The 27322-nt window shown below is 46.9% G+C and overlaps 1 protein-coding gene across 4 annotated transcripts in view; it reads left to right on the forward strand.

Annotated features, from left to right (window-relative positions):
• CSMD2 (CUB and Sushi multiple domains 2) overlaps window positions 1-27322 on the forward strand; it is a 549151-nt gene that overhangs the window by 353974 nt on the left and 167855 nt on the right. For all 4 annotated transcript variants that reach the window (XM_048825804.2, XM_075121410.1, XM_048825805.2 and 1 more), the window contains 6 exons: window positions 50-237; window positions 1698-1886; window positions 2974-3090; window positions 11606-11821; window positions 15324-15512; window positions 22155-22324. In XM_048825804.2, the coding sequence (XP_048681761.2) occupies window positions 50-237; window positions 1698-1886; window positions 2974-3090; window positions 11606-11821; window positions 15324-15512; window positions 22155-22324 (1069 nt within the window). The remainder of the gene's footprint in view (window positions 1-49; window positions 238-1697; window positions 1887-2973; window positions 3091-11605; window positions 11822-15323; window positions 15513-22154; window positions 22325-27322) is intronic.

Consider the following 27322-nt stretch of genomic DNA (forward strand, 5'->3'; position numbering starts at 1 on the left):
TTTCAGAATTATAACATGGAAAATGCCAATTCCTTTATGTCCCTGGCAGGTTTAAGACTGAGGTGAATTACGACACCCTGGAAGTGCGAGACGGCAGGTCCTATTCCTCCCCGCTGATAGGGGTCTATGATGGGACTCAAGTGCCCCAGTTCCTCATTAGCACCAGCAACTACCTCTACCTCCTCTTCTCTACTGACAAAAGCCACTCCGACATCGGGTTTCAGATCCGATATGAAAGTAAGTGTACTATCTAGCAGCACAAGGGAATCAATCAAAGGCCCATTGGAGCTACTTCTCCATTCTGACATGCAGTTAGCGCTGTTTCTCCTAAGTGTTTTGAGGACCTCAAGCTATTGCAATCTGATAACACCCTCTTCATTGGGATAATCTTTATTGGTATTTATTTTATGTCATTTGCAACAACGTGAAACAACATCTTCAGAATAGAATTATTTTGTAAGGAAGCCGATTCGACTTCCTCTCTCTGTGTTATCCCCTCACCTTGAGACTAATCAGTGGCACCTCAGAAGAACAGCCTGTGAGAATCCCAGCTTGTCAACTACCCATGACAGTGCAATCCTTGCAGACGTTCAAGTTATTGTATGGGAGTCAGAGGAGGGTGCTTGGCTAGAGAGAGGAACTTGGGTTTGTTAAGCATTGTGATTATTATTCGGTGGCTGTCGTTACCTGCATTGATTAACATGCCCATTGCAGTGGCATCTGGATGTGCATTGACTGTGTGAAACACATGTTTATGGGCAAGCTGCGTTCTCTGATACTGTCTGTGCAACTCATGCATCTTCTGTTGACTTCAGCGGCAGTCTTTTTTTCTTGTTTTCTCTCTTCAAACACCACCTGTCAGTTGCTCTAAGGTGTTGGTGTGTCTCTCTATCAGTCTGTCTATCTATCTATACACATAGATATAAAATATGTGGGTGTTTGCATATATAAATAAATATGTCTCACACAGAGGTAAATTATATCCAGCAACAAACTACAAACAAACTCAACAAAAGCAAGGAATTATATTTGCTATCTGGGACTGTACGGTCCAGAATAATCACCCCACAATGATGTTGATAATGACAACACTTGTCAATCATCATCTCTTTCAACAAAACCTTCACACACACACACACACACACACACCCTTTGCTCAGTTGAGGAGCTTTGCTGCATGCCTGGAAGGGTACGGGCTCTAGGCTCTGGCATTCCAAAGTGGAAGCAAATTCCATCGTCCAAGGACCTGAAGAGAGAAACCCAACCGCCTGCTGCTCCCTGTTTAAATTGAGAGGGATCCAGCTGAAGCCTTTCCACTAGGTGCAGAACCAGTCATTGTCCTGGGAAGTTCAAGGGCAATCTTCAGCCCTGCTGCAGCTGCTGTCAGAACTTTTTGGTGGAGATAGCCCTGACCCCCACCAATCCTTGGTATCCCGCCCCACCCTTTCGCTGCCACTCCTGAACAGCTGAGTGACACCAAACTTTCCCATTCCAGGCAGTGAACACCATGTTGTCTGAGTGCTTCCCAGCCCAGGGATGATGCAGGTCTGGGGAGCAGAATTGGGGCCAGCCCAGGTCTTGTGCACATTTCTCAGATAACATAGGAGTGATTTAAAAGTTCATGATAAAATTCCTCCTCCTCGTGCAGCCGCCTTCTGGTTGCTCCCGTTAAATCTCTGATGGTTTCTTTGCTGCAGCTGTGAAGCTCCAGTCAGACCATTGTTTGGACCCTGGGATCCCCGTAAATGGACAGCGACATGGGAACGATTTCTATGTGGGAGCTCTGGTGACATTCAGCTGTGATTCAGGCTACACCCTGAGCGACGGAGAGGCCCTGGAGTGTGAGCCCAACTTCCAGTGGAGCAGGCCTCTGCCCAGCTGTGAGGGTAAGGGTTTTGGAAAAGAACATCTGGAGGAGGGGAACCCAAGAGTGGTGAATTCTCAGAGTCCTGTGTCGGGCTGATGTGAATCACATGGCTGAAGCACAAGGCACTACAAGCTGGTCTTTATGTACAGTCAATACGATTAAACCTCTGCAGTGACTGGAATGCCACAGTACCTCGGGTGTCCAGGGCAATGATCGTGATGCTGTGTGTCTCCAGTTTTCACTGAAGCTACCACAGTACCAGAGGGGCCCGGAGAAGGGATTGTTGAGTTTTAACAGCACCTGCTCTGTGACTCTGATTTGTGATTTCACAAGCAGAGTTTCCCCTGGGGGGGAGGCATGTTGGTGTTCCCCAAGAATAAATATCCTTCTGAATGTCTGTGGTTTGTTGGAGGGGCTGGTGGGGATGGGTTTTAGGGTGAATTTAGTTTGCATCAGAGGTGTCCAATTTACAGATCTGGACAACAAAGGTCTCTGTTGTAACTTTTCTGTGTAGCAGCAGCAGAACGCTTTCCCCCATACTGCCCCCTGAGTGTGCACCCGGACTGATCTGGGACAGTTTCTTGGCGAGCAAACAGGTAGTTGAATCCCCATGGCCCATTCAATCCTTGGCCATTGGGCCATTGGCTCTGGCATTCGGTCTCTGGCAATGCCCAGAGTGCAGGTGATGCAAGAAAATGAAGGCACGTATAATGCAATTGGCCACAGTGCAAAGCTATGCATAGGGAATGGGGAGGGTTATTTTCCCTGACCTGTGCAATAATCAAGTGTATGCCCTGATGCAGGAGTTTAGATTAGCCGTAACTATGGGTACTATCACTGGTCATAAAATTAGTCATCCATTGCAGCTAGCATGGGTCCCCTCCTTCAGTGGGTGCCATAGGCTGACTGCTACATGCCACATAGAGAAGTATTTCCTTTGTACGTTCTAAATGTACTTAGTGAGGATTTCATCACATTTTCCCCAAGGGGAAGGGAAGAAGAGCCTTTTCTGTCCTAAATACCCCTGCCTAGTTCTCTCTAGCTCGTCTCCTTTTTCACAGTCACTCCATTGGCTTGTCTGATTTTAGCATGTTTGATTTTTGCAGCTCTTTGTGGAGGTTACATCCGCGGCTCCAGCAGCACCATCTTATCCCCAGGCTTTCCTGATTTCTACCCCAATAACTTGAACTGCACCTGGGTGATAGAAACTTCTCACGGCAAAGGTGAGAAACCTTTAGATTAGGGTGGTTTGGAAAAGAGGCAATGCTGCGGGATAGTGAGGGGACAGCATCCCATGTAAAGATGATGGTTGGCTTGCAGAAGAGACAAGGGCAACCCAAAAATAGCCAGCGTGTGTTGGTATCTCTCTCTTTTGTTTCCCGTCAGTCCTCGCAAAAGTGATATGGGAATGACCCCGAGGGTTGGGTAATACAACCAAGGCTTTCTCAGAAGCACCTTGTCTTTCCTCTGGAATGGGGAGAGGTGGCATAATAACATAGGTAGGTGGACCTAAACCCTCACATTCAAGCTCTGCAATCCATAAGTAAATCTTACCTCTGGTACTGGTCTTCCATATGGCCTGAAGCAGAATGCCATATCTGAACAGATCCTCATTATAGAGGGCCCTGGGTCCAGCTCCTTTTTGCTGAACTGAACTGCTCAGGTCCATCTGTGTAAGGAAGTGAAATCATTCTCGGTGGCCTTGCGGCACATCCTAGCAGACCCATGTCTGCTCAGAAGTGATATCGCCGTTCCACAAGAGACAGCAATGATGTCTGGTGGTCACAAGAAAGGACTGGTAGTCAGGACTCCTGGGTTTCACTGCTAACTCTGCCACTGAATCATTGCATGACCTTGGGCAAATTAGTCCGATTCTCTGTGCTTCTGCTTCCCAACCTGTCAGTCCAGAGCAAAAAACCAAAGCCACCTTTTGAAAGCATGTCAGGATCCTCGCATGAAAACCACTGCATGCATACAAAGTATTATCGTGGTCCGACTGCTTAATACTCGGTCATTCCATCATGTAGGTTCACTCTTCTGCCTCTCATTGAGCTGGAGGCCAGGAGTCAGGCCCCCCAGATGCCTGGCTTCAGCGTGCAAGGAGCTACTTCCAAGCCTAGGTTTACTTTGTGACAGCGTCTTACTGGAAATCAGATTAGATTTGATACCCAGGCTGCTCTGGCTCACTGGGAAGTTTCTTCCTAAACCAACCTGGATTAAGGGTTGGGGAGGAAGGTTTATATCCCTTATATAACCATGTCCCTCTGTTCATACCAGGTAGCAGCCCGTGAGAGCTAGCATTAGCCAATTTTGCAAGACCCATTTTTATTAAAGCATATAAACGTGTCAGTGAAAAGCACAGGGCATTTCGGGAGCCTTCATGTGGCGTGAAAAGTCTCCCGTTGAGCAATGCCAATCCACTCTTCATTAATCCACTCTGCCCTGGATTCAGCTCTTCTGATGAGAGACGTTGCATTATCCTGTTGCTAAGCTACTGCACAATACAGAGACCTGACACCCTCTCGTAAGAGGTAATGCAGACGGTGGATGTGCTCCCGACCCCCGAAGAAAAGAATATCTCTTGCCCAAGACAAGCTGCGTTTTCAAACTGTGGGGCTGTGTCTATACTAATCTTTCTTTTTGTAAATTCTCCTAAAGTGTCCTGCCGTTGCTCCAGCCGGTTCAGCAATGCACGCAGGAGCCTGAGCTCTTTGGAAAATCTGGCTCACGGTTAAAATTCGCGTACCCCCCCAGCACTGTGTCCACAATCGTATCTGACCACAGATGGGAAAATATAAAGTGTAAAAACAGCCTATGGACCAGAGGGAAGAGAGACTGTGTTACTGTGTATGTGTTGGGTTGTCTTTTTATTCCCCTTTTTCCCTTGCTAGGATCCTTCCTCCAATGCTAATTGCCAGCAACCTGCTGGAAATAAATACCAGCGAATCTCTCTCCTCGCCCCAGCAGGCTGTCTGCATTCAAAGGCACTTTGCTTGTCAGGGTTTGACTCAGCAGTTTGGGACTCTGCCCCTGTACCTCGCTGAGTCACCCTTCCTGTATTTCTGCAGCACCCTGGATTAGGCATGCAGGGGCCATGCTGCTGTGTTAGTGGGGGAAATCGGGAGAACATGAAACCAAATTAGAGTTGAGTGGGAAAGGAGAAGATACAACAGAGGACATAACCCAATTATAAGAAGTTGGCACCAAGCCGCCTTTTATGTCAGCCAGTCCACTCCCTCATTGTTCCTGGAGTTCAGACAAGCCGCATTTATTTACCGACACAAGGAAAGGGGAGCGTGCCTGAAGTTTTCCTTTTATCTAATGATTTTGTGAATGGCAACAGAATGTAGCCAGAGGCCGGACTGTGATGTGCTGTATATACATTCTGTTTTTATTGAAGCTGTGCACAATTTCGTAATGATCTGTTTTTGCTAGGCTTTACTGCATTAAATTGCAGAATAAGGCATTACAGGGAGATCTCCCAGCCCTGTTCAGCAACCTCTCTCTTACCTACAGTAAGAAGCAATGGAGCTGATTGATCCCAGGTGAAAGTAACAGAGATTGAGATGGGATGAATTTGGGTTGGTGGGAAGTGAAGAGGCTTGCAGAAATTGGGGCAAATTCTGCTCCTAGTTATTCCAATGTAGCCTCACTCACTTCAGTACCACCACCCCCTTATTGCAGAATGTTGTCTGTTGTTACATCCTCATCTCTGAACATCTGTTCTCTAACATTGCAGTTGAATTTGGTGCTCATTAAAGGCAGAATGCTAACCGCTCTGGTGTGACCAGCATTGCCAACAGGCATGCGATGAGTTCCCCTTTGCAATACTCACTTATTGACCAATGCCAGCTTAATTTGGACTTGCAGCACCCCATGCTATTCCAGTTTCGGGCTGCTCAGAGCTCTACTGAAGCATCTCCATTCAGAATCGCACCGCGCCTTACTGTTCTAGTCCTGGGCTCACAACACAGCTTTTAAAGCATACCTCACTCCAGAACTGAGCTTCCTCACAGCTCTGCCAATGCACCCCAGCCCAGACCTGCAGCATCGTCTTGCTGTTCCAGGCTTTGACCCCCCTCATACACAGCTCTGCCAGTGCATTCCAGTCCAGCATCTTCTTCAGTACCAATATTGGGGAGCTGACACAGCTTTCATTGTCCCGTTGTTGGACTGGCAGCACTCGTGGCTGGGAACTGATTGAGTTTCCAGCTTCCGGGTTCTGAATCTGTTCGAGATTGTTGTGCCATCTTGCATGGGGATTGCTCACATTGGAGACACAATAAACTGTACTTGCTGGAGCTTTGCAGTGGTTCTGCTTGGATATTTACTGAGTCTTTCGGGGGGTGGTCCAGCTTCTGATAAGATGCTGAAGTGAGGGATCTTTTCCTGTGTTCCATAGCGTGTTTGCCATCTCTTTGCAATTGGGCTTCCTAATGCGTGACTGACATTTTGTTGTTATTTCCACAAGCAGCTTGTGTCTGTGAGTGGGAGAGAAGTTTTCTGATGTAGGTTAGGAGGAGTTTAAGGCTGTGTGCACTGATAGCTACAGAGTGGCCAGGTCTTATACATGAGATCAGCCTGATACCCACAGGTCACAAGTCAAAACCGAGACCACATAGCAAATCCGTGGAAAGTTACCTTTCCAGTGACATACAGTCTAGAACAGCTTGCCATTTCTAACAGTGTGAGAGGACATTGTCCCGCCATTCCCACAGCACTGCCAGATTATAAAATGTGTCCCAATCTGCATGTTATTCTGAATGTTCCTAAATGCAGGCTCCCTGCTAAGCCCCATCCTTTAGATCACTGGTGTTCAACCTTTTTTTATTTGCGAACCTCTAAAAAATGTCAAACAGAGGTGGGGGCCCCCTTTGGAAATCTTAGACGTAGTCTGCGGCCCGCCAGGGGTCTGCAGAGCACAGGTTGAAAACCACGGCTTTGGACATTTACTACTCCTTTCTTTATTGTCTTCAGGACTCCTTGTTTGGTTGATGGGGTGCTTCCGTAACCACGATCCACCCTTCCATTCATGAGCTCTTCTTTCCCACACCTCTCCTGCTGATTTAACACTTGCAGTGGCAGCTACTTTCATCTTGAGATTCTTGCAAGGAATCTTGCAAGGTTATTAACTTGCTTTCTGTCTCCTTCCTTGAGAGCTGACACGCGAAGCCCACTCTCGCTTTTCTCTCTCGCTCACTTGCTTTTTGTCTTTTGTTTTCTCCTGCTTTTATTCCTCTTTCCTTGTTTTTTTTTTTTCATTCTCTCTCTTTCCTCCTTTTTAAGGCGAAATCCCTTGTTTTGGGGTGAGGAAGGGGTTGTTGAGATCAGTTGTGAAAATCTCAAGCCAGCTCCTGCTCCCGTGGAAGTCAGTTGCAAAAGTCCCATGTTTTTTTGTGGGGCATCTCCCCAACTCTTATTGCAACAGGCCAGCTGAGCGCCCGTGTTGGCTGTCTCAGTGGAGAGAAAAGGATTTCACAGTCCAGAGAGACAGAACTGCCATCTGCTCTCTCTAAGCTGCCACTCCTAGCTCAGGGCCATGGCACAGCACCAAGGCAGTTAGCCTTGCCCCGGTTTGTGCCAACCTCCCACAAATGTCCTCTTCAGGAGCCGTCAGTCTGGCCTCTCTCACCAGCAATAAACTCTTAATTTCATTGCCAGAATAGTGGCTCTGGCCTCCCTCCTGCTTTGCAAGCACATTTTCCTCTTCCCCTCTCAGCTCTCCACTCTGCACAGTGCCCCCAAGGGCACAACCCTTCCCTTTCTCTCTCTGCACTCCCTGAGATTGGGTTTTTGATTCGCACTGACCCCAATGAAATATTTATAATGGATGATTTTTCAGTGACATATCAATCCCGCCTCCTCTCCTGTGGGGCGGGCTCACTTTCTCTCAGACATTGCCTGGGGCTTACCTAGACTCTCCGTCTTCCTGCTCACATCTGCTGCAATAGCCTTGATCTTCCGATCTTTCGTAAGGGTGTTACTTTCTAGTCTGAACATCAAGGATCTCACCATCTCTAATCACTGTTTTTTTTTCCCCCACGCTACATCCTTTTTGAAACTCTCCCTCGCCCCAGGCTAAGTCCAAACTTAGCACTTCTGTCATGCCATGACATTCTATAACCCTTGTTTTATAATGCATCTTCAAACAAATTGCCCTATCTGAGCCTCTTTCATAATCCAGGTTCTACAGTTATTTTACATTGGTGCTAATGCTACCCCCACCTCAAGGGGGGGCAGAACTTGGTGGGGCCAGCGGAGATTGGCGGTGGCCCCAGGTGAATTGGGGAGGGGAGCACTTGCATGCATGCAGGCCTGGCACCTCCCCCTCCAGAAGCTCTAGCCACTCATTGGTCAGCTGGGGGAGGAAGCGAGCTGATTGGTCCCTCACCCTCCCCTTTCATTAATTTAAACTATAGCCTGGGCCACGTGGAGTGTCTTTTTTGCTCCGTTTTACCAGCCATACATGTGAGCATCAGTGAAAAGTAACAGAGTCTTGGTGTCAAACCGGCACAATTCCCATTGTCTTCATTGTTGTTGGTCCTTCTAAAAGGCTCGCCCTTGCTTCTCCAAGGACATTCAGCATGCTGCCATGATTTCTGAAAGCCAACGCTGTCCAAGATTGGGAGGGACAGTCTCTATACGAGGGCAGGTTGACTTCCTAAGCCCATGAGGGCTTAAAACCATCAGGAACGCACCCATGTGCCATACAGCCCTTCCCTGATGATGCAGCCTCATTCTCCAGAACCTCAGTTCGCAATTTAAAAAGAAAGAAGTTGGTCTCTAGCTGTGATGGTTGCAAACAAAACTTTTAAAATGTGGCTTGAGTGTGACTGAGGCAGAGCTGAGTCTTCAAAGAGACTGGAAAAATAGCTCAGAGAAGAGTGAGCTGCCCCATGCACCTCAGTGAGGTGTTAACTCAGATGCCCAATGATTATATATATATATATATATATATATATATATCGGGGGGAGAGTTGTCACAGATGGGTGCAATTTACAAAAGCATGGCATTTGGGAGAGGCCGACACTTAATTTTCCCCCTTCTAGTCAATTAAAATCCAAGCCTAAATTGTCCTGCAGAACTTATTGGCACATTCTTTCCCCCCAAAGGGGAGCCAAGCCCAGGGACCTCAGTAATGCCAAGCAGCAAACACAATCATATTCTAAACATCTTTACAATGTACTGTCTCATTTGGTGACTCTGATGTGGGGGCAAGACTCATTTTGTGGGTGGAGTCTGGAAGACTACTGCCCCCCTTTTTTCCCCTTTCCCACTCTGGCCCTGATGCCCATTTAATTATTTCTGAGCCGCTGTGTTGAGACTGCCAAACGTTATGCCAGTTGAGGCCAACTGCATTAATGATTTTCTGGCGGAGCTGGTCTGAGGAACACCAATTCTTCTGATAGGCCACAGAACAGCTCTCATGCGGTAACTTTTAGTCCTTCTTCCTGCCGTGTTCTGGGTTGAAAATAACAGTTAGCTCTCATAAAGCGCCTTTTCATCTGTGGATCCCAAGCACTTTACAAAGGAGCTCAGAATCATTATCCCCATTTTACAGAAGGGAAAACCGAGTCTTAGAGCAGTGAAGGGTATTGCAACTCAGTGGCAGAGCTAGAAAGGGAACTGAAATGTTCTGACTCTCAGTCAGCTAGACCACTAAACTAGCAGTGACATACTCTGCAGCACAAATACCAATTTCATGAGTCATCTGCTCCCAGATCTTTCTGAATTTTTGCTCTGCTTACTGCATGTGAACAATACACTCGTTTTCTAAAGGAAACAGATGGGTTGTTGTAATGGCTTTTTTTAGGTGCCCAAAGGCACTAATTTACATTACGGACTAATGGGCTGTAAAATTTTAGTTTAAAAAGAGTTTAATTTTTAAGATACTTAAGTCTGAAAAAAGGATTTTTTTGTTTTTAATCTCATAACTTCTGAGTGACCAAAATGATTTCTTTTCCCCCTCATTTGGTAAAAAGAAATTGGCTTTCAGGCTGACACATTTTGTGCTGCAGTAAATTTCAGACCAGAGCAAAGGTATGGTCAGAATTGCAAATTCTGTTGAATGAGTCTGTAGTCAGCCCTGTGGCTTTAGTTATAGAGCTGTTAACAGGTTCTGTTCTGTTAACAGTAGAGGCTCTGGCCTTGTCTACCCTGGCACTTTACAGCGCTGCAACTTTCTCACTCAGCTGTGTGAAAAAACACTCCCCTGAGCGCTGCAAGTTTCGGCGCTGTGAAGTGCCAGGGTAGACAGGGCACGGCTACTCCCCTTGTGTGATCCCCTCGTGTGATCTAGATGGACCTTTGGCCTGACCCAGTTTGGCTGCTCTTATGTTCTTAATATCCAGAGCGATAGTACTGAATGCCAACAGACCGTTTGGAAGGGATGTTAAGTCTCATGCTTCGGGGCTTTACCCAATCTTGAACGGTTAGAAATCAGGACAAGACCTAACGTGGGAACCAGATTATCCCGCATCTGCTACTGTGTGGAGTTCTTGCACCTTCCTTTGACACATCTGGTGCTGGCCGCTGTCAGAGGCAGAACTAGATGGACATCAGACCTGATCCAGTCTGGCAATTGATACATTGGCAATTAGGGTTTTTTAATGAAATACCTTTGTTGTGCCACTGGGCGCTACTTGTGTCACTAAAGGGGTTACAGTTCAACTGTAACTGATTAGAATCCAGATTGGGATATTCTTATACTTAATCCACCAGGAGCCCCACTGATTTCAGTGTATGGCTAGTGTAAAGCAGAAGTCAACATGAGGTCAGATATCACAGTCTGGTCCTTAAAGTTTGGAGTGTGCATTGAGCTCTTCGGATGAAAGAAGCTGTACAAAAGCCAAAGGGGTTTATTTGTTGCTTGATGTTTCTTTAGTCCGTTAACATCATCGGATGGTTGATGTGACAAGTGCTGAAGTCTAGGAGCCCGCCTTTCCTGTCTCTACAAAAGCTGCTGCTGCCATTTCTAATTGTGTTTGAATTCCAGCCAGCTGCAGGCCTCCGTGGAAATTAGAAATAGTAGCTGTTTTTGCGAGTGTGTAGGTTTGAGGGAGATGTTAAAAAATCCATTGCTGACTCTAAATACTTAACAAATGTGGCCGGGTCAAACCCTTCCAGCTTCATTGTTCAAACTATGGAAACCTAGATTTTTAGGGGGGAAGAGGGGAGAGCTTTTCTTTCTCTGGCTGGCTTTAGTAGTTGTTGGTTCGGTTTTAATTTCTCTTTTGGCCGTACGCTGTCAGGATGAGAGTGCAGAATCTTTCTTGCTCATAGGAATTGCAATACCAGATAAGACCAGGGTCTATCTAATTCAGTATCCTGTCACTCACAGGGACTAATACCACAACTTCAGAGAAAGGTGCAGGGATTTGGCATAACCTCCCCCCAGGGAAAGCATCTTCCTGACCCCTATTAGTTTTTCCGTCTTGCTCTGCAGCTTGGGGCCTGGGATCACCCGCTGTGATCATCTGGGTATATTTCACCTCATCAGTTCACTGCTGTTGCAGGAGCCTTAGGCATTGGTGGCACCTAGGTCTCTCCTGTTCTCTGCCTGTTTCTGTCCTCTCTAAAGTAAATGCTCCCAGACTTTTCAGTCTCCTTTTTCTTTTTTTGGGAGGCGGGTGTTGAACTGCTGTTTTGGGGAGCGGGAAGGTTAACAGGCTGCACTGAGTGTTTGGGCACTGTAGAAACACCTGTTGAGCTGGGCGCCTCTCTTCTCTTCCCCACAGGTGTGTTCTTCACCTTTCACACCTTTCATCTGGAGAGCGGCCATGACTACCTGCTCATCACCGAAAATGGCAGCTTCACCCAGCCGCTGAAACAGTTTACCGGGTCCCGCCTGCCTCCCCCCATCAGCGCCGGGCTCTTTGGGAACTTCTCCGCTCAGATCCGTTTCATCTCGGACTTCTCCATGTCCTACGAGGGATTCAACATCACCTTCTCGGGTAAGAGCAAAGACTGATTCTTGTCACGAATTGAGGGTGGTGGGAAGGGCCAGGTTGTGTGCCTTGGAGATCAATCCTCTGCCTAGCCACATTCACGCCACTGATGCACCTAAGCCCTGAAATGAAGTGGTTCGAGGACTTCTACAGGATCCCTCTCCGCATGGTCGTTCAGTCCTGGCTGCTGTACAATTTGCAATCAGGGTGACCTGAGCCAAGATCAAACTAATGACCAAGTAGAAAAGGCCCATTCCCCTGAGCCATCTGACGATGATGATTAATTTTATTTGTATTACTGTAGCTCCTAGGATCCCTAGACAGGGACCAGTATCCATCCATCCAGTCTTCATTTTCAATCAGGAATTTTAAGGGATATTTTGCTTTTTAAAATTTTATTCCATGTCTTCTGATCCATGCAAGTACAACATTAATAAAAATGTACCTGTGTAATTATATTTCTTCATTCTTGCATAGCATCAGCCAGTGGACTAAATCTGCTGAAATTAAATCCCTCTGCACTGGCATTTATCATCCCCTCCCAACTGGCTTTTTGTTTTCTCCTCTGTTCCTGGGAACCCAGTTTCCTCTCTCTCGTTTCCTGTGGGTTTGCCATCCCTCCTTGCTCCAAATACCTCCATTCCCTGCGCAGCATTTCCATTCTCAGCCCAGGAAGCTGTGGCAGATGGGATGCCTTAGAAAGAGACTCCAAGCAATCTGGACTCTTTGGGGAAAGGAGCTTAGCTGGTCACTCCTGTCGCCCGGCTGGTCTCCTTGTACATTGGTCCAGTGCCCTGCTCCTATGCCAAGGGCACTTCATCAAGCAGCTCATCCAGTGACCCAGCCTCTGCAGCTGGCTCTGGTTGATCTTAGAGAGAATACATGCTTTGCGAAGCCTCAGCCTTTAGACTAGCCTGATGGCATTGCTGGGAAGCTGGAACGGTACATGCTTGCTGGGCTTCCTTTGCTCAAGATGCTGTAATAAAAGAGTTGCTGGTAGAAGCCGGCACCCTGGAGCCTAGGAGGGCATTCAGGAATGTAGAGCTCTGAAACTGCTTGGGCCTGATGCTGGGCACCTCAACTTCTATTCATCTCAGTGGAGCTTGCGGGTTTCTAAGCGCTTTGCATTATTAATTATTTGTATCACAGTAGCATCTATGGACTCCAACCAAGCCTGGGGTCCCATTGTGCTAGGCTGTGTATAAACACATGTAAGAGGGAGCCCCTACCCAAAAGAGCTTACAATCCGTACAAGAGGGACACAAGACAGGAAGTGAAACTGAGGCACAGAAAGGGGACGTGTCTTGCATCAGGTGACACAGTAGATCAGTGACAGAACCAAGGTCTCATGAGTCCAAGTTCAGTCCCCTACCCACCGGACCATGCCACCTTCCTCACAGGTTCAGACCCCATGTAATTGTACAATAGACTGGTTTCCCTAAGACCAAATTTCACATATATAAACATCTCTTCTGCCCGCAAAATATACATGGTGCAGCTAGATAAAGACCTAAGCAAATGCAAATTTGCATATGCAGAACAGGTGAGTGCTCATGCAAATGGTCACTTGACTTGTGTAAGCTCCCTTTACAGTGTGTTAGGTGGCTGTTTTGCACTCACCAATCTGAACATGTGCCCATGATGTCTGGCGTGTTTGCCCAGATGGCACTGCCTTTTGAAAATACAGTCGGTGCTGTCTGGCTCTTCAGGATGCTCATGCATTATGGCAGGTTTCAGAGGAGCAGCCGTGTTAGTCTGTATCCACAAAAAGAACAGGAGGACTTGTGGCACCTTAGAGACTAACCAATTTATTTGAGCATAAGCTTTCGTGAGCTACAGCTCACTTCACCAGATGCATTCAGTCCAATGAAGTGAGCTGTAGCTCATGAAAGCTTATGCTCAAATAAATTGGTTAGTCTCTAAGGTGCCATGCATTATGGTAGACTCTGTATAGAACAAAATCACTGGGGCTAAAAGTGACAAAAATTGTGGTTGTAATGCCTGATGCTGTGCTTGCATTTATGTCTCTAGGCATAGATAGCTAGTGTGCCCACACGAGCTGCTAGGGATGGGTTAGGAAACATTGATTTTAAATACCTGTGTTAGGGCTTCTGAAACCAGGAGTTCAAGTCTGATCAGCTTAAATCCCCGCAGCAAACAGAGCTAGTCAAAAAAGTTTTCATCCACACTTTGATAAAAAATGGCTTTTGACCAAACAGAAATTTGCACAAGAATATGTCCCTTTCTATTGATATTTTTCAGGGGTTTTGTCAAAATTGCTTGTTTTCTGTTTATGTCAGCTAAAAATGGGACTCCATTATGTTTTTTTTAATTTTTGGTTGCCATAAACGAAATAACTTTTGGTTTTGGGGGGTTTTCTTTTTTAGCAAAACCCTGAACAATTCGTTGAAAAATGTTTGTCTTCGGAAGGTTTTGCGGCAAATGAAATATATTTTCCAACCTGCTTTAACAGCAAATGCCCTTCCGGTTAGCAGCATAGCCATTCTCCCACGGTCCCTTAGCAGGATGTTGTGTCCCACTCACTCTGTGGATTAGCAATTCAGAAGCAGCAGAAATCCCAGTCCCATGAATCCAGCCTCATTCCATTAAAGCAAATAAAGTGAATATCAAGCAACTTACTGTACGTGAGTCTTTTTGGATGACACTTTTAAAAGCTAGCTCTAAATGGAGCAGACGGGAAGCCAAAAATTTCCATGACATTTTACAGAAGTGGCAGTTTTGCCCTTGGTTTCCTTGGCTCAAATTCCTCACATCCCGTTCTGCAAGGTGCAGCAGTCAGTTGGCTTCTGGATTCCACCCCAGAGGTGGGTGCATTTCAGTGGTTTCTGCAGTCATCATTTCAGGATAAAAGGTGTGACAGTAATGTAGGGTATGGGCTGTCTCAAAGGCTGACTGAATAGAGCAGGTCTGAGAGAGAGCAATGAAGACTTGAATACAACACGGGGTGCTAAGGGCTCTTGGGAACAAGAGAAGATGGGAGAGAACCACTGGGTTGACTTCCCATGTCATTGACACCTGTCCAACGAGAGAAGAAAATGTCTCCATTCTGACTTGGTACCATTGGCATTGCTGTTCACTCACAGTAATCTGGTGTCAATGATGGAGAATGTGGTCCAGTGTCGGGTTAAATCTAGAACCCTGTTGACTGCTCCCCTAGGATGGAACTCACCCCTGTTTTGAGGAACTTGCACTGGCCTGGTGCCGGCCCCTTTGCCCCGGCATGAATTACACCCAGCTGCAATCAAAACACTGAGCACTATTGTTTAGGGTGACCAGATGTCCCTATTTTATAGGGACAGTCCCGATTTGTGGGTCTTTTTCTTATATAGGCTCCTGTTACCCCCCACGCCCTGTCCCGATTTTTCACATTTGCTGTCTGGTCACCCGACTATTGTCATCAGTGCATTGTTTCTGTAGCTCCTTGCGGGCGGGGTGGGGAGCCTGATGAATCAGCCCCCTAATGCAACGTCCTCATACCCCTCTTTAGAGTACGACCTGGAGCCCTGCGACGAGCCGGAGGTCCCGGCCTACAGCATCCGGAAGGGCCTGCAGTTCGGCGTGGGGGACGTGCTGACCTTCTCTTGCTTCCCCGGGTACCGGCTGGAGGGCGTGTCACGCATCACTTGCCTGGGGGGTAGACGGCGTGTGTGGAGTTCGCCTCTGCCAAGGTGTGTTGGTAGGTGGTCATGTGCTTTCATTTTGCTTGGTCGATGTATTCTATCGTAATGTGAAACGGGCAGGGGCATGCGCCGGCAGCATGCGGCCTCCCCCCGCCCCGGGGCCGCGTCTTTGTGCTTGCTGCATGGGCGGGGAGGGAGAGGGAACAAGCGGCGGCTCTGGAGATGGTCCACGGAGAGGCAAGTAAATCGTAGGGTGTGGGAGGGCCCTGCATCCCTGATGAAAAGTCTCGTGAAGATGGCTAGAAAATGATACCCTTTCCGCTGCATCCTCGAGAAAGGAAACATGCAGCACGGGGGACTTCAGAGGAGACGTCCACAAGAGAGCGGACTAGGAGTTCATACAGAGACTGTCTCCTGGAAACCACTGCCCCTCCTATGTCCCCACCCTGCCCTCCCATTGCCTCACCCCCCATTGCCCCACCCCCAACCTCATCCCATTGCCCTGCCCCCCATTGCCCCCCCAACCTCCTCCCATGGCCCAGTCCCCACCTCATCCTCCCATTGCCCCCTGCCCTCCCCTCCCTTTGCCCAGCACCCCCCACCTCTTCTTTCCATTGACCCCTCCTTCACCACTCATTGACCAGCCTCCACCTCCTCCTCCTCCCTCTCCCATTGGTCCCTACCCTCCCTTCCCATTGGCCATTGCATATCATCTCTGGGGCCCTACAGCAATTATTTACATAGAGGACTGATCCTAAGGCAGTATTTCATGTACATTTTTTAGTTTCTTGTAACGCAATCTGGCAGTTAGAAATAAACAGCCAGCACCATGTTATCAGCCAGCTCCCTGCAGACCATGAGCAAGTCCTCTGCCGACAACCAGTGGGCTAGAGCATGCAGTTTGAGAGCCCTCTGCTTTAGAGAGAATCCCTGATCCATTTATCCTGCCACTTCCAGTCTAGCAAATCCTGCCATTTCGAGTCTGTCTATAAATGTGAGTAACCTGTTGTGGCCAAGGCAAAGAGGGCACCCCACTGAGAGCAAGGCTGTCTCTGCAGTCTGCAGCGCGTTGCCTGTGAGTCCTGTCATGCTGAATCCATTTCCTAGCACTGACAAGTAATGTCTCGGTCACAAGGTCACATCATCCTGCCATGTCAAGCAGCCATTCCGGGGCACGCTTAATAATCAGGTTACAGGGAAAGCTAATCAGGGAAATGGAAATCGAAAGGAGTCATAATACTGCTTTACATTCGATCCACAGACATCAGCACTAAGCCAACATAATGGCTTCCACTTACCCAGTTCCCCTGGTTTTAAATTAACATGTTGGTTTTATAATAATGGATCAAATTTATTGTCTCATGGTTTGCAGGAAACTCTGGTGTTTGAGTGACTAGTTCCATGATGCTGCTGATCAGATTCTCAACTCTGTGTGTTAGCCTTGTGTAAAAGAATACAGTCAGGAATTTTATGCCTGATCTTCCACCACCTGCTACTGCTTTACGTGCTTGCAGAGTGCATGCCACAGCCTTTTCCTGTCAAGAAATAAGCACTGAAATACTTTATGTGAGAGAGACTAGGGTCAGCAGGTACAAATGAGCAAATATCTCCAGACATTCCCCATGGATATTTGCTTGAATGATATAACACGGTTCCTTTGGCTATGCTTCCACCACCTCTTTAAAAGAGGAGCAAGCACCATGGAGAACCAGCCCTCTACACTGTGATCAAATGCTCCCCAGGCTATGGTTAAGGGAAATAGGATGGACAGATAGGAGCCCAGCAGAACTGACCAACCCTCTCACTGAAAACTGGGGCTGCCCAAGAGGACTCACTGTCCTATGGCAAATGCATAAAACCTAGTAGTTCTTTGGCTCTCTGAGCTCTTATAGAATCATGGGACTGGAAGGCTAGTCCAGTCACCTGCACTCATGGCAGGACCAAGTATTGTCTAGATCATCCCTGACAGGTGTTTGTCTAACCTGCTCTTGAAAATCTCCAACGACGGAGGTTCCACAACCTCCCTGGGCAATTTATTCCAGAGCTAAACCATCCTGACAGTTAGAAAGAACGAGGAGTACTTGTGGTACCTTAGAGACTAACAAATTTATTTGAGCATAAGCTTTCGTGGGCTGAAGCCCACTTCATTAGATCACGGCTACCACTCTGAAACCTGACAGTTAGGAAGTTTTCCCTAATGTCCAACCTAAACTTCCCTGGCTGCAATTTAAGCCCATTGCTTCTGGTCCTGTCCTCAGAGGTTAAGAAGAAGAATTACTCCCTTTCCCTTGTAACAACCTTGTATGTACTTGAAAATTGTTAGCCTGTCCCCTCTCAATCTTCTTATCCCTCGTTAGTGTTACTAGCACCCTCTAAGAGGAGGTGAGGGAAGGAACAGGACACTGCTCTAGTCACATGTCCATGTAGACTTCATCCTGAGTTGTTCAGGAGGCTCTGTGGTTTCTGTAACTGTCTCAGGATGCCCTTGGGGCCTTCACTGCTCAGGGAAGATCATGTTAGCCTTGCCCAGCTTTCTCCTTTACAGGGGAAGGGTTTGGTACACACATTGCCTTGTACAAATGCTGCCTTATTCAACCTGTATTTGGTCCTCTCTTCTGCACGGACATGAGCTTTACATCAATCTGTTCTCAGTGTTATCTACCTGCTCTTATGCTGTTGGCTCCCTTGGGAGCCTGCTTGTGCCTTGCTAGCTTTGGAGGAACATGCTGAAAATGGATCACCATGAGTGATGCAAAAGAGGCCTGGCGGTTCTTAGACACAAATAAAGCAAAGCGAGTGGCTACTTAGAACAACACTCTTGTGTAGGCCCCATTTTCCTTGGAGGCTCTGTCCTATCTCGCTCTCTGGTAGTAGGTTTGGAGGGGAGGAAAAATCAAGCCCCTGCCAGAACTTCATCCCCCCACCCTGAGTAGCAGGGTCAAAAAGGGAAGGCAGCACCTTGCTTGATTTACCGCCCTCACTGGGAACTTCATACCTCATGAACCATAAGGCCGGCCAAGTAACAGAGTAGCTTCAGTGATCAGAAGAGGTGGGGAGCACAGAAGCTGGTGCCCTTGTGAAGGTACAGACTTAACCCGCAGGGTAAAGATACCTAGCAAGCGTGCAGGTGTCTGAATCAATATTTGCCTGATCAATTCCGCCTGAGAGTCTTTGGTGAATTCCTTGTGACATAACTGAAGATACTGCGGCGGGGGAGATGCTTTGTTCTAGGGTGAACGCCAGCCTGGATGGTTGTTAATGCTTTGAAATGTATTCAAAGGTGCTGGGGGGGGGGGGAAACCTAGCTTCTTAATGGTATCTGATGCACAGAATCTTGAAACCATCACATCTCCAGGCTCTTAAATTGCTTTGCACAATAGATTGCATGTGTAAATGAAAGGTTCTTTTTAGTTCTGGAGGGAGAAAAGTAACTTTGAAAGCCATGTGCATTAGATTACAACAAAAGCCGATGTGATTTCACTGCAGCCTGCTAAGGCCAATTCTTTGCCCTGGTGAGTCTTCACAGCAGCCTGCTTGATGCAATGCTGAAACAGCTGCTGGTGTGGCAAAGAGTAGGTAGGGATCAAGGAGCTAATAATAATGTTCTGGGTATTGTGTAGTGACAGGCTCTCTAAGGAAAGGGCTGTGGTTGATGGTGAGAGCACAGGACTAGCTCTGGGTGGGAAATGGTTTTCTCGGATTGTGAGAAGGTTTGAGATTTAAAATGTTTTTCCTGTTCTGAATTGGATTGAAAAGTCAAAATCTCAACATTTTTCACCAACCGACAGACTGCTATTCCTTTTTTTTTAATTGGGTCAGTCAAAATGTTTCATTTCAGCAGTTTCAAAATGTTTGCTCTTGCTTTTCACCTTTTAAAAAATATTTTTTACTTTTCTCTTAGTGCAAGTTAACAAACAAATTGAAACAAAAAGTCGTTTCAAGCCCAAAAATGATTTTTTTTGTTTAGAAAAAGTCAACCGGGATGTTTTGACAATTTCAAAACGTTGTTTAAATTTTTGAATTGGGAGACTCATCAAAACTGACCCTTTCCCACAAATCGTTTCAATTTTCATAAATCAGCATTTGCAAGGAAAATTTCGGACCTGCTCTACACAGGACTAGAAATTAGGACTCCCAGGTTCTATATCTACCTCCTCCTCCACTGGTTCACTATTAGACAGGCCACTTACAGCTTGATTTTCAGAGGCACTGAATGCTCATGGCTTCCTTTGGAAATCCTATGCACCACTACAGACTAGGGACCGAATGGCTAGGCAGCAGTTCTGCAAAAAAGGACCTATGGGTTACAGTGGACGAGAAGCTGGATATGAGTCAGCAGTGTGCCCTTGTTGCCAAGAAGGCCAATGGCATTTTGGGATGTATAAGTAGGGGCATTGCTAGCAGATCGAGGGACGTGATCTTTCCCCTCTATTCGACATTGGTGAGGCCTCATCTGGAGTTCTGTGTCCAGTTTTGGGCCCCACACTACAAGAAGGATGTGCAAAAATTGGAAAACGTCCAGAGGAGGGCAACAAAAATTATTAGGGGACTGGAACACATGACTTATGAAGAGAGGCTGAGGGAACTGGGATTGTTCAGTCTGCAGAAGAGAAGAATGAGGGGGGATTTGATAGCTGCTTTCAACTACCTGAAAGGGGGATCCAAAGAGGATGGATCTAGACTGTTCTCAGTGGTAGCAGATGACAGAACGAGGAGTAATGGTCTCAAGTTGCAGTGGGGGAGGTTTAGGTTGGATATTAGGAAAAACTTTTTCACTAGGAGGGTGGTGAAACACTGGAATGTGTTACCTAGGGAGGTGGTGGAATCTCCTTCCTTAGAAGTTTTTAAGGTCAGGCTTGACAAAGCCCTGGCTGGGATGCTTTAGTTGGGGATTGGCCCTGCTTTGAGCAGGGGGTGGGACTAGGTGACCTCCCGAGGTCCCTTCCAACCCTGATCGTCTGTGATTCTGTGAGTCAGTAGAAGCTGTGATTGTTCAGGACCCAAGAAAATCAGGTTTATTAATTCCTCTGTGCCTTATTTTCTCAAGTGCTTTTGTTGTGTTATTTTCCAGTAACACGCAGGGCCCCCAACCAAGATCAAAGCCTTGTTGTGCCGTGCGCTGTGCAGACACTTAATACGAGACACACCTTGCCTAGAAAGGCTTACGATCTAAATAGACAAGACAGCCAAAAGAAATATTCTTATCCCCACCTTACAGATGGGGAGTTGAGACCCAGAGAAATTAAGAGATTTGCCCAGGGTCACACTAGGAGTTAAACCCACTTCTTCTGAGTCCCAATCCAGTGCCTTAACGCCAAGGCCATTCTTCCTCTAGAAAGTAGCTTGCTTCGAAAATTTTGAGCCGTTCAGACACTGTAAAATCCAACCTTTGGCTTGAACTCAAATGCTACAGGGTTCATGTTTGTTTTAGGAAACAGTGTAGACAAAGGATCCAAGTAGGTGGGGTAGGGGAGAAAACCCAGTGGAAACATGGACTGTGACAAAAGGAGCAAATAGAAATTCTAATGACAAAATAAATATAGTCTATAGCCTGTCTATTGGTCTGCCCGTCAGGGCCAGCTGAGCATTTTTGCAATTCTCTCCCTAATAAAGAGTGCTGGATTCTGTTCAGCTACAGAAAACGGGGTGGGGTTCAAGTGACTCGCCTTTGAAAAATCTCTGGGCTTAAATTTTGGGAGGAACCAAAGGTGCATGAACTTGGACTAGTTTGGGAAACAAAAAATGAATATGAGGGGGGGGGGAAAACCTTCATACTGTATCTCCACAAGCGTCTCCCATTCCTTGTTGAAATTACGAGAGCTGGCAGCTGCAAGGTGGGAGAAAGAAGTGCTGGGTCAGTAAGTAAATAGGAGGTTTTGAAATAATGTCAAATAGTGTATCCCCCATCCGCTATTGTATCGCTAGAGCTAAGGGCATGATTAACAATGAACAGTGTCTCCAATTTTGCCTGTTCTTTTGTCTTCAACTTTATTCTCGGGAAGATTGTGAAATTCACTGATTTAGTTACTATTTGAAATTATTCGTGAATTTCGCCTCAGCATATTTCCCTGAGCAACTAGCCTGTACCGTTGTAACAGTTTGTTACCAATATTCAAGGGCTGAACTAGGAGATAGTCTCTGTGTGGGTTAGTTAAATAAAGGGGTCTGGTTTGGGGGTTTTTGAGTTGGGTGACTTGTAGAAGCACACAGGCAAATGGTTGAAGAGCACAGTGCAACATGCACTTCAAAATCTTCTTTCAGGCCCTAATTCAGGAAAGCATTTAAACATGTGCTTAACTCCCATTGATTTCACAGTTAGGCAGGTGCATAGGTGCTTTCCTGAATCGGGGCCTCAGTAAGTAATGGTACATCCAAGCTTAAACTGTGATATTTTTTAATTTTTGCAAATACCTGTGCTAGTAAAGCTCTTCACAGTCCATACACCATCATATTAGGATTAATTTTTTAATCTGAATATTTGCAGAATTTTCTCAACACTAATCGCTCAGCTCTGCTCGTTGCTGAAATGCCAGCTGCACTTGAAGAGAGAGCACAAGGCAATGTGGATTTGGGGTGTGTGTAAGGGACCAAGTGCCCTATACACAAACATGCAGGGATTCAGATATTATTGTATGCATGTACCATATTGTGAGTATTTCCATATGGTTATTAAAATGTTTCTTTGCGTCTTCCCACAGCTGAATGTGGCTCATCTGTAACCGGGACTCAAGGGGTTCTGTTGTCCCCCAACTATCCAATAAACTACAATGACAACCATGAATGCATCTACTCCATCCAGACCCAGCCAGGAAAGGGAATCCAGCTGAAAGCCAGAACTTTTGAACTGGAGTCAGGGGATCTTCTCAAGGTAATGCCTCTCTCCCCTCTGTTGGAAAGTAACACTTTGGAGAATTTATGGAGACACTTTCATGTAAATGATGTAGTGTGCTGTTTAGATTGATAAAAGGTAATGGAAATATCCTGCACATAGAATCATAGAATCATAGAATATAAGGGTTGGAAGGGACCCCAGAAGGTCATCTAGTCCAACCCCCTGCTCAAAGCAGGACCAATTCCCAGTTAAATCATCCCAGCCAGGGCTTTGTCAAGCCTGACCTTAAAAACCTCTAAGGAAGGAGATTCTACCACCTCCCTAGGTAACGCATTCCAGTGTTTCACCACTCTCTTAGTGAAAAAGTTTTTCCTAATATCCAATCTAAACCTCCCCCACTGCAACTTGAGACCATTACTCCTCGTTCTGTCATCTGCTACCATTGAGAACAGTCTAGAGCCATCCTCTTTGGAACCCCCTTTAAGGTAGTTGAAAGCAGCTATCAAATCCCCCCTCATTCTTCTCTTCTGCAGGCTAAACAATCCCAGCTCCCTCAGCCTCTCCTCATAACTCATGTGTTCCAGACCCCTAATCATTTTTGTTGCCCTTCGCTGGACTCTCTCCAATTTATCCACATCCTTCTTGAAGTGTGGGGCCCAAAACTGGACACAGTACTCCAGATGAGGCCTCACCAATGTCGAATAGAGGGGAACGATCACGTCCCTCGATCTGCTCGCCATGCCCCTACTTATACATCCCAAAATGCCATTGGCCTTCTTGGCAACCAGGGCACACTGCTGACTCATATCCAGCTTCTCGTCCACTGTCACCCCTAGGTCCTTTTCCGCAGAACTGCTGCCTAGCCATTCAGTCCCTAGTCTGTAGCGGTGCATTGGGTTCTTCCGTCCTAAGTGCAGGACCCTGCACTTATCCTTATTGAACCTCATCAGGTTTCTTTTGGCCCAATCCTCCAATTTGTCTAGGTCCTTCTGTATCCTATCCCTCCCCTCCAGCGTATCTACCACTCCTCCCAGTTTAGTATCATCCGCAAATTTGCTGAGAGTGCAATCCACATCATCCTCCAGATCATTTATGAAGATATTGAACAAAACCGGCCCCAGGACCGACCCTTGGGGCACTCCACTTGATACCGGCTGCCAACTAGACATGGAGCCATTGATAACTACCCGTTGAGCCCGACAATCTAGCCAGCTTTCTACCCACCTTATAGTGCATTCATCCAGCCCATACTTCCTTAACTTGCTGACAAGAATACTGTGGGAGACCGTGTCAAAAGCTTTGCTAAAGTCAAGAAACAATACATCCACTGCTTTCCCTTCATCCACAGAACCAGTAATCTCATCATAGAAGGCGATTAGATTAGTCAGGCATGACCTTCCCTTGGTGAATCCATGCTGGCTGTTCCTGATCACTTTCCTCTCATGCAAGTGCTTCAGGATTGATTCTTTGAGGACCTGCTCCATGATTTTTCCAGGGACTGAGGTGAGGCTGACTGGCCTGTAGTTCCCAGGATCCTCCTTCTTCCCTTTTTTAAAGATTGGCACTACATTAGCCTTTTTCCAGTCATCCGGGACTTCCCCCGTTCGCCACGAGTTTTCAAAGATAATGGCCAATGGCTCTGCAATCACAGCCGCCAATTCCTTCAGCACTCTCGGATGCAACTCGTCCGGCCCCATGGACTTGTGCACGTCCAGCTTTTCTAAATAGTCCCTAACCACCTCTATCTCCACAGAGGGCTGGCCATCTCTTCCCCATTTTGCGATGCCCAGCGCAGCAGTCTGGGAGCTGACCTTGTTAGTGAAAACAGAGGCAAAAAAAGCATTGAGTACATTAGCTTTTTCCACATCCTCTGTCACTAGGTTGCCTCCCTCATTCAGTAAGGGGCCCACACTTTCCTTGGCTTTCTTCTTGTTGCCAACATACCTGAAGAAACCCTTCTTGTTACTCTTGACATCTCTGGCTAGCTGCAGCTCTAGGTGCGATTTGGCCCTCCTGATATCATTCCTACATGCCCGAGCAATATTTTTATACTCTTCCCTGGTCATATGTCCAACCTTCCACTTCTTGTAAGCCTCTTTTTTATGTTTAAGATCCGCTAGGATTTCACCATTAAGCCAAGCTGGTCGCTTGCCATATTTACTATTCTTTCGACTCATCGGGATGGTTTGTCCCTGTAACCTCAACAGGGATTCCTTGAAATACAGCCAGCTCTCCTGGACTCCTTTCCCCTTCAAGTTAGTCCCCCAGGGTATCCTGGCCATCCGTTCCCTAAGGGAGTCGAAGTCTGCTTTCCTGAAGTCCAGGGTTCGTATCCTGCTGCTTACCTTTCTTCCCTGCGTCAGGATCCTGAACTCAACCAACTCATGGTCACTGCCTCCCAGATTCCCATCCACTTTTGCTTCCCCCACTAATTCTACCCGGTTTGTGAGCAGCAGGTCAAGAAAAGCGCCCCCCCAGTTGGCTCCTCTAGCACTTGCGCCAGGAAATTGTCCCCTACGCTTTCCAAAAACTTCCTGGATGGTCTATGCACCGCTGTATTGCTCTCCCAGCAGATATCAGGAAAATTAAAGTCACCCATGAGAATCAGGGCATGCGATCTAGTAGCTTCCGTGAGCTGCCGGAAGAAAGCCTCATCTACCTCATCCCCCTGGTCCGGTGGTCTATAGCAGACTCCCCCCACTACATCACTCTTGTTGCACACACTTCTAAACTTAATCCAGAGACACTCAGGTTTTTCTGCAGTTTCGTACCGGAGTTTCATACCAGCCTAGCTAAGAGGCTGGGTATTTTTTCCTATAAAAAAAAGAAAAATATTTTGTATCTTAAGGTAGATGGATAGAGATGGGGCTCTAATCTGGCAGCTTCAGACACCCCACAGAGCAGCAAACACTGCACAATGTGCAGAAATGTTTAGAAACATCCATTAATAGAGGGAAAAATGACTCCGTTTCAGAGATTTTCTGGAACGCGGGGTGGGGTCACTCCCTGAAGCCAAACTTCCATTCTTATCCACATCGTTGTAAAGCAGCAAGTACGAGCCTGGAGGATGCGTGAGGTTCTTCGTATGATTTTTGTGTGTCAAGGCTGATTTGCCAAAAAAAAAAAAAAAAAAAATCATTTAAATGCAAAACGCCAGACCCGAGCTCTTCAGTAGTGCAGCGCCCAGTGTTATTTTCATCTGCATTTAGAAGTTTCAGGACTCGTATGGAGGGAGACAAATCTAGGCCGCATTACATTAACCACAAAGAACTGCCTTTTATAGGGAACATTGTTGCAAGCTCCTTGCTACTGTGCTAAGCCATCTCCCAGGAAAACATCTGTCCTTATTTGAGTGTTGTATTTATTCGGTGCGAGGTGAGCAGAATCCCCCGACATGCTATTCATAGAGTCACTGGAAAGAGAGAGATTTCCTATTTGCGCAAAGCAGGATTCGGTTGTTGGAATGTTGGCCTATCCTAACGTGTTCTGAGATCAGCTCCCTACCGACTAGCGCTTGTATGCTGGAAAGAGAAAGATTTGAGCAGAAAGATCGGAACACAATGTTAAGCTCCACTGAAATACCCTGGAATGGGGGGAACGTTCCAGTCAGAGCAGGAAACGTAAATGTTTCATTAATCTCTCTGTCGTATTTATATGGCCCCCGTTACCATGGGATCTGAGCTCCTCATAACCTTGAATGTATTTATCCTCACAACGCCTCGTGAGTAGGGAAGTATTTCACTCCTCATTTATGGGTCTGAAAATGAGGCACAGAGAGACTAAGGCCTAGTCTGCGCTAGAAAACTAGGTCAGTTTAATACGTTGCTCAGGGGTGTGAAAAATCCACATCCATGAGTGGTGGAGCTAAGACAGCGCTAGGTCGACAGAAGAATTCTTCCATCAGCCTAGCTTCCACCTCTTGAGGAGGTGGATCACCTATACTGATGGGGGAATCCTGCTCATCTACATACGTAGTGTCTACACTGAAGCCCTACCGGTGCTATTGCGTTTGAAGTGTAGACAATCCCTAAGTGACATGTGCAGGGTCACACAGGAAGCTTGTATCAGGACAGGGAATTAAACCCACGTGTCTCAAGTCCCAGGTTAGTGCCCTAATCCCAGGCCATCCTTCCTCACTGCTGACCCAGGGACAGGTGTTACTGACAGACATCAGGAAAGTGATCCGTTGTTTCATCCCTGATTGTCTGTATCCTGGCAAATGACAACTTGTAGCACCAGGCAGCAGAGGTTGTGTGTATGTTTTTGCCCAACAAATGGAGGTGCATTAGGTTAGCCACAAGGCTAGATTCTGTGTGTCTGTACTTCCAAAGCACAACAAGGGTGAAATGGATGGCTGAGGTCATTGGCAAACATGGTAAGGAAACTTTCCCCTCTGGGTCGTTAATTAACGTGGCCATTTGGTGGCCGAAGTGAAAATATTTGGTGGTTTCAGACCAGTTCCTACTACACGGGTGACCCCAGTCACAAAAGCCATCCTCAGAATTGACCACTGAAGTGTCACTGTGACAGAGTGTACTCTTACCTGGTGGGGGCAAGCAGCTGGAGCTGGTGATCTATTCCTGAAAATAACACACAGGATGTGACCTAGCTGGCTGTAATCAGCCCCCCATCCTCTCAGAGTCTGCTGGAAGTGGGAGGGGTTGGAGTCCCATGTAAGTCCAGACCCAGCTCGTTCCAAAGGGTGGCAGGAAGCAAAGCAGCACCAGAGAAGGGTGTGCTGCTGTAGGAACATCAGAGGGGTGAGCGTCGCAGAGGGAATCTCTAAAGACAGCACCAGATCAGTGTGTGGGGAGAATCAATACCTTGGAAAGAAGACACTTAATTCGGGAGAGTTTGGGCACAGCCTGAGGCCTGCCTTCCTATAAAGACATTGGACTAACCAGTGAGGAAAGAGAGATTTTGAACACACTTTGGGCTTACAGAGCCCGGAGGGAGAAATGGGGAAATGGACCTAAAAGTGAATGGGGGGAGGTGATGATAAAATAAACACTGATGCACCCCTTTTTAAGAAGT

This window comes from Caretta caretta, chromosome 19, assembly GCF_965140235.1.
Source record: "Caretta caretta isolate rCarCar2 chromosome 19, rCarCar1.hap1, whole genome shotgun sequence".
Lineage (NCBI taxonomy): Eukaryota > Metazoa > Chordata > Testudines > Cheloniidae > Caretta > Caretta caretta.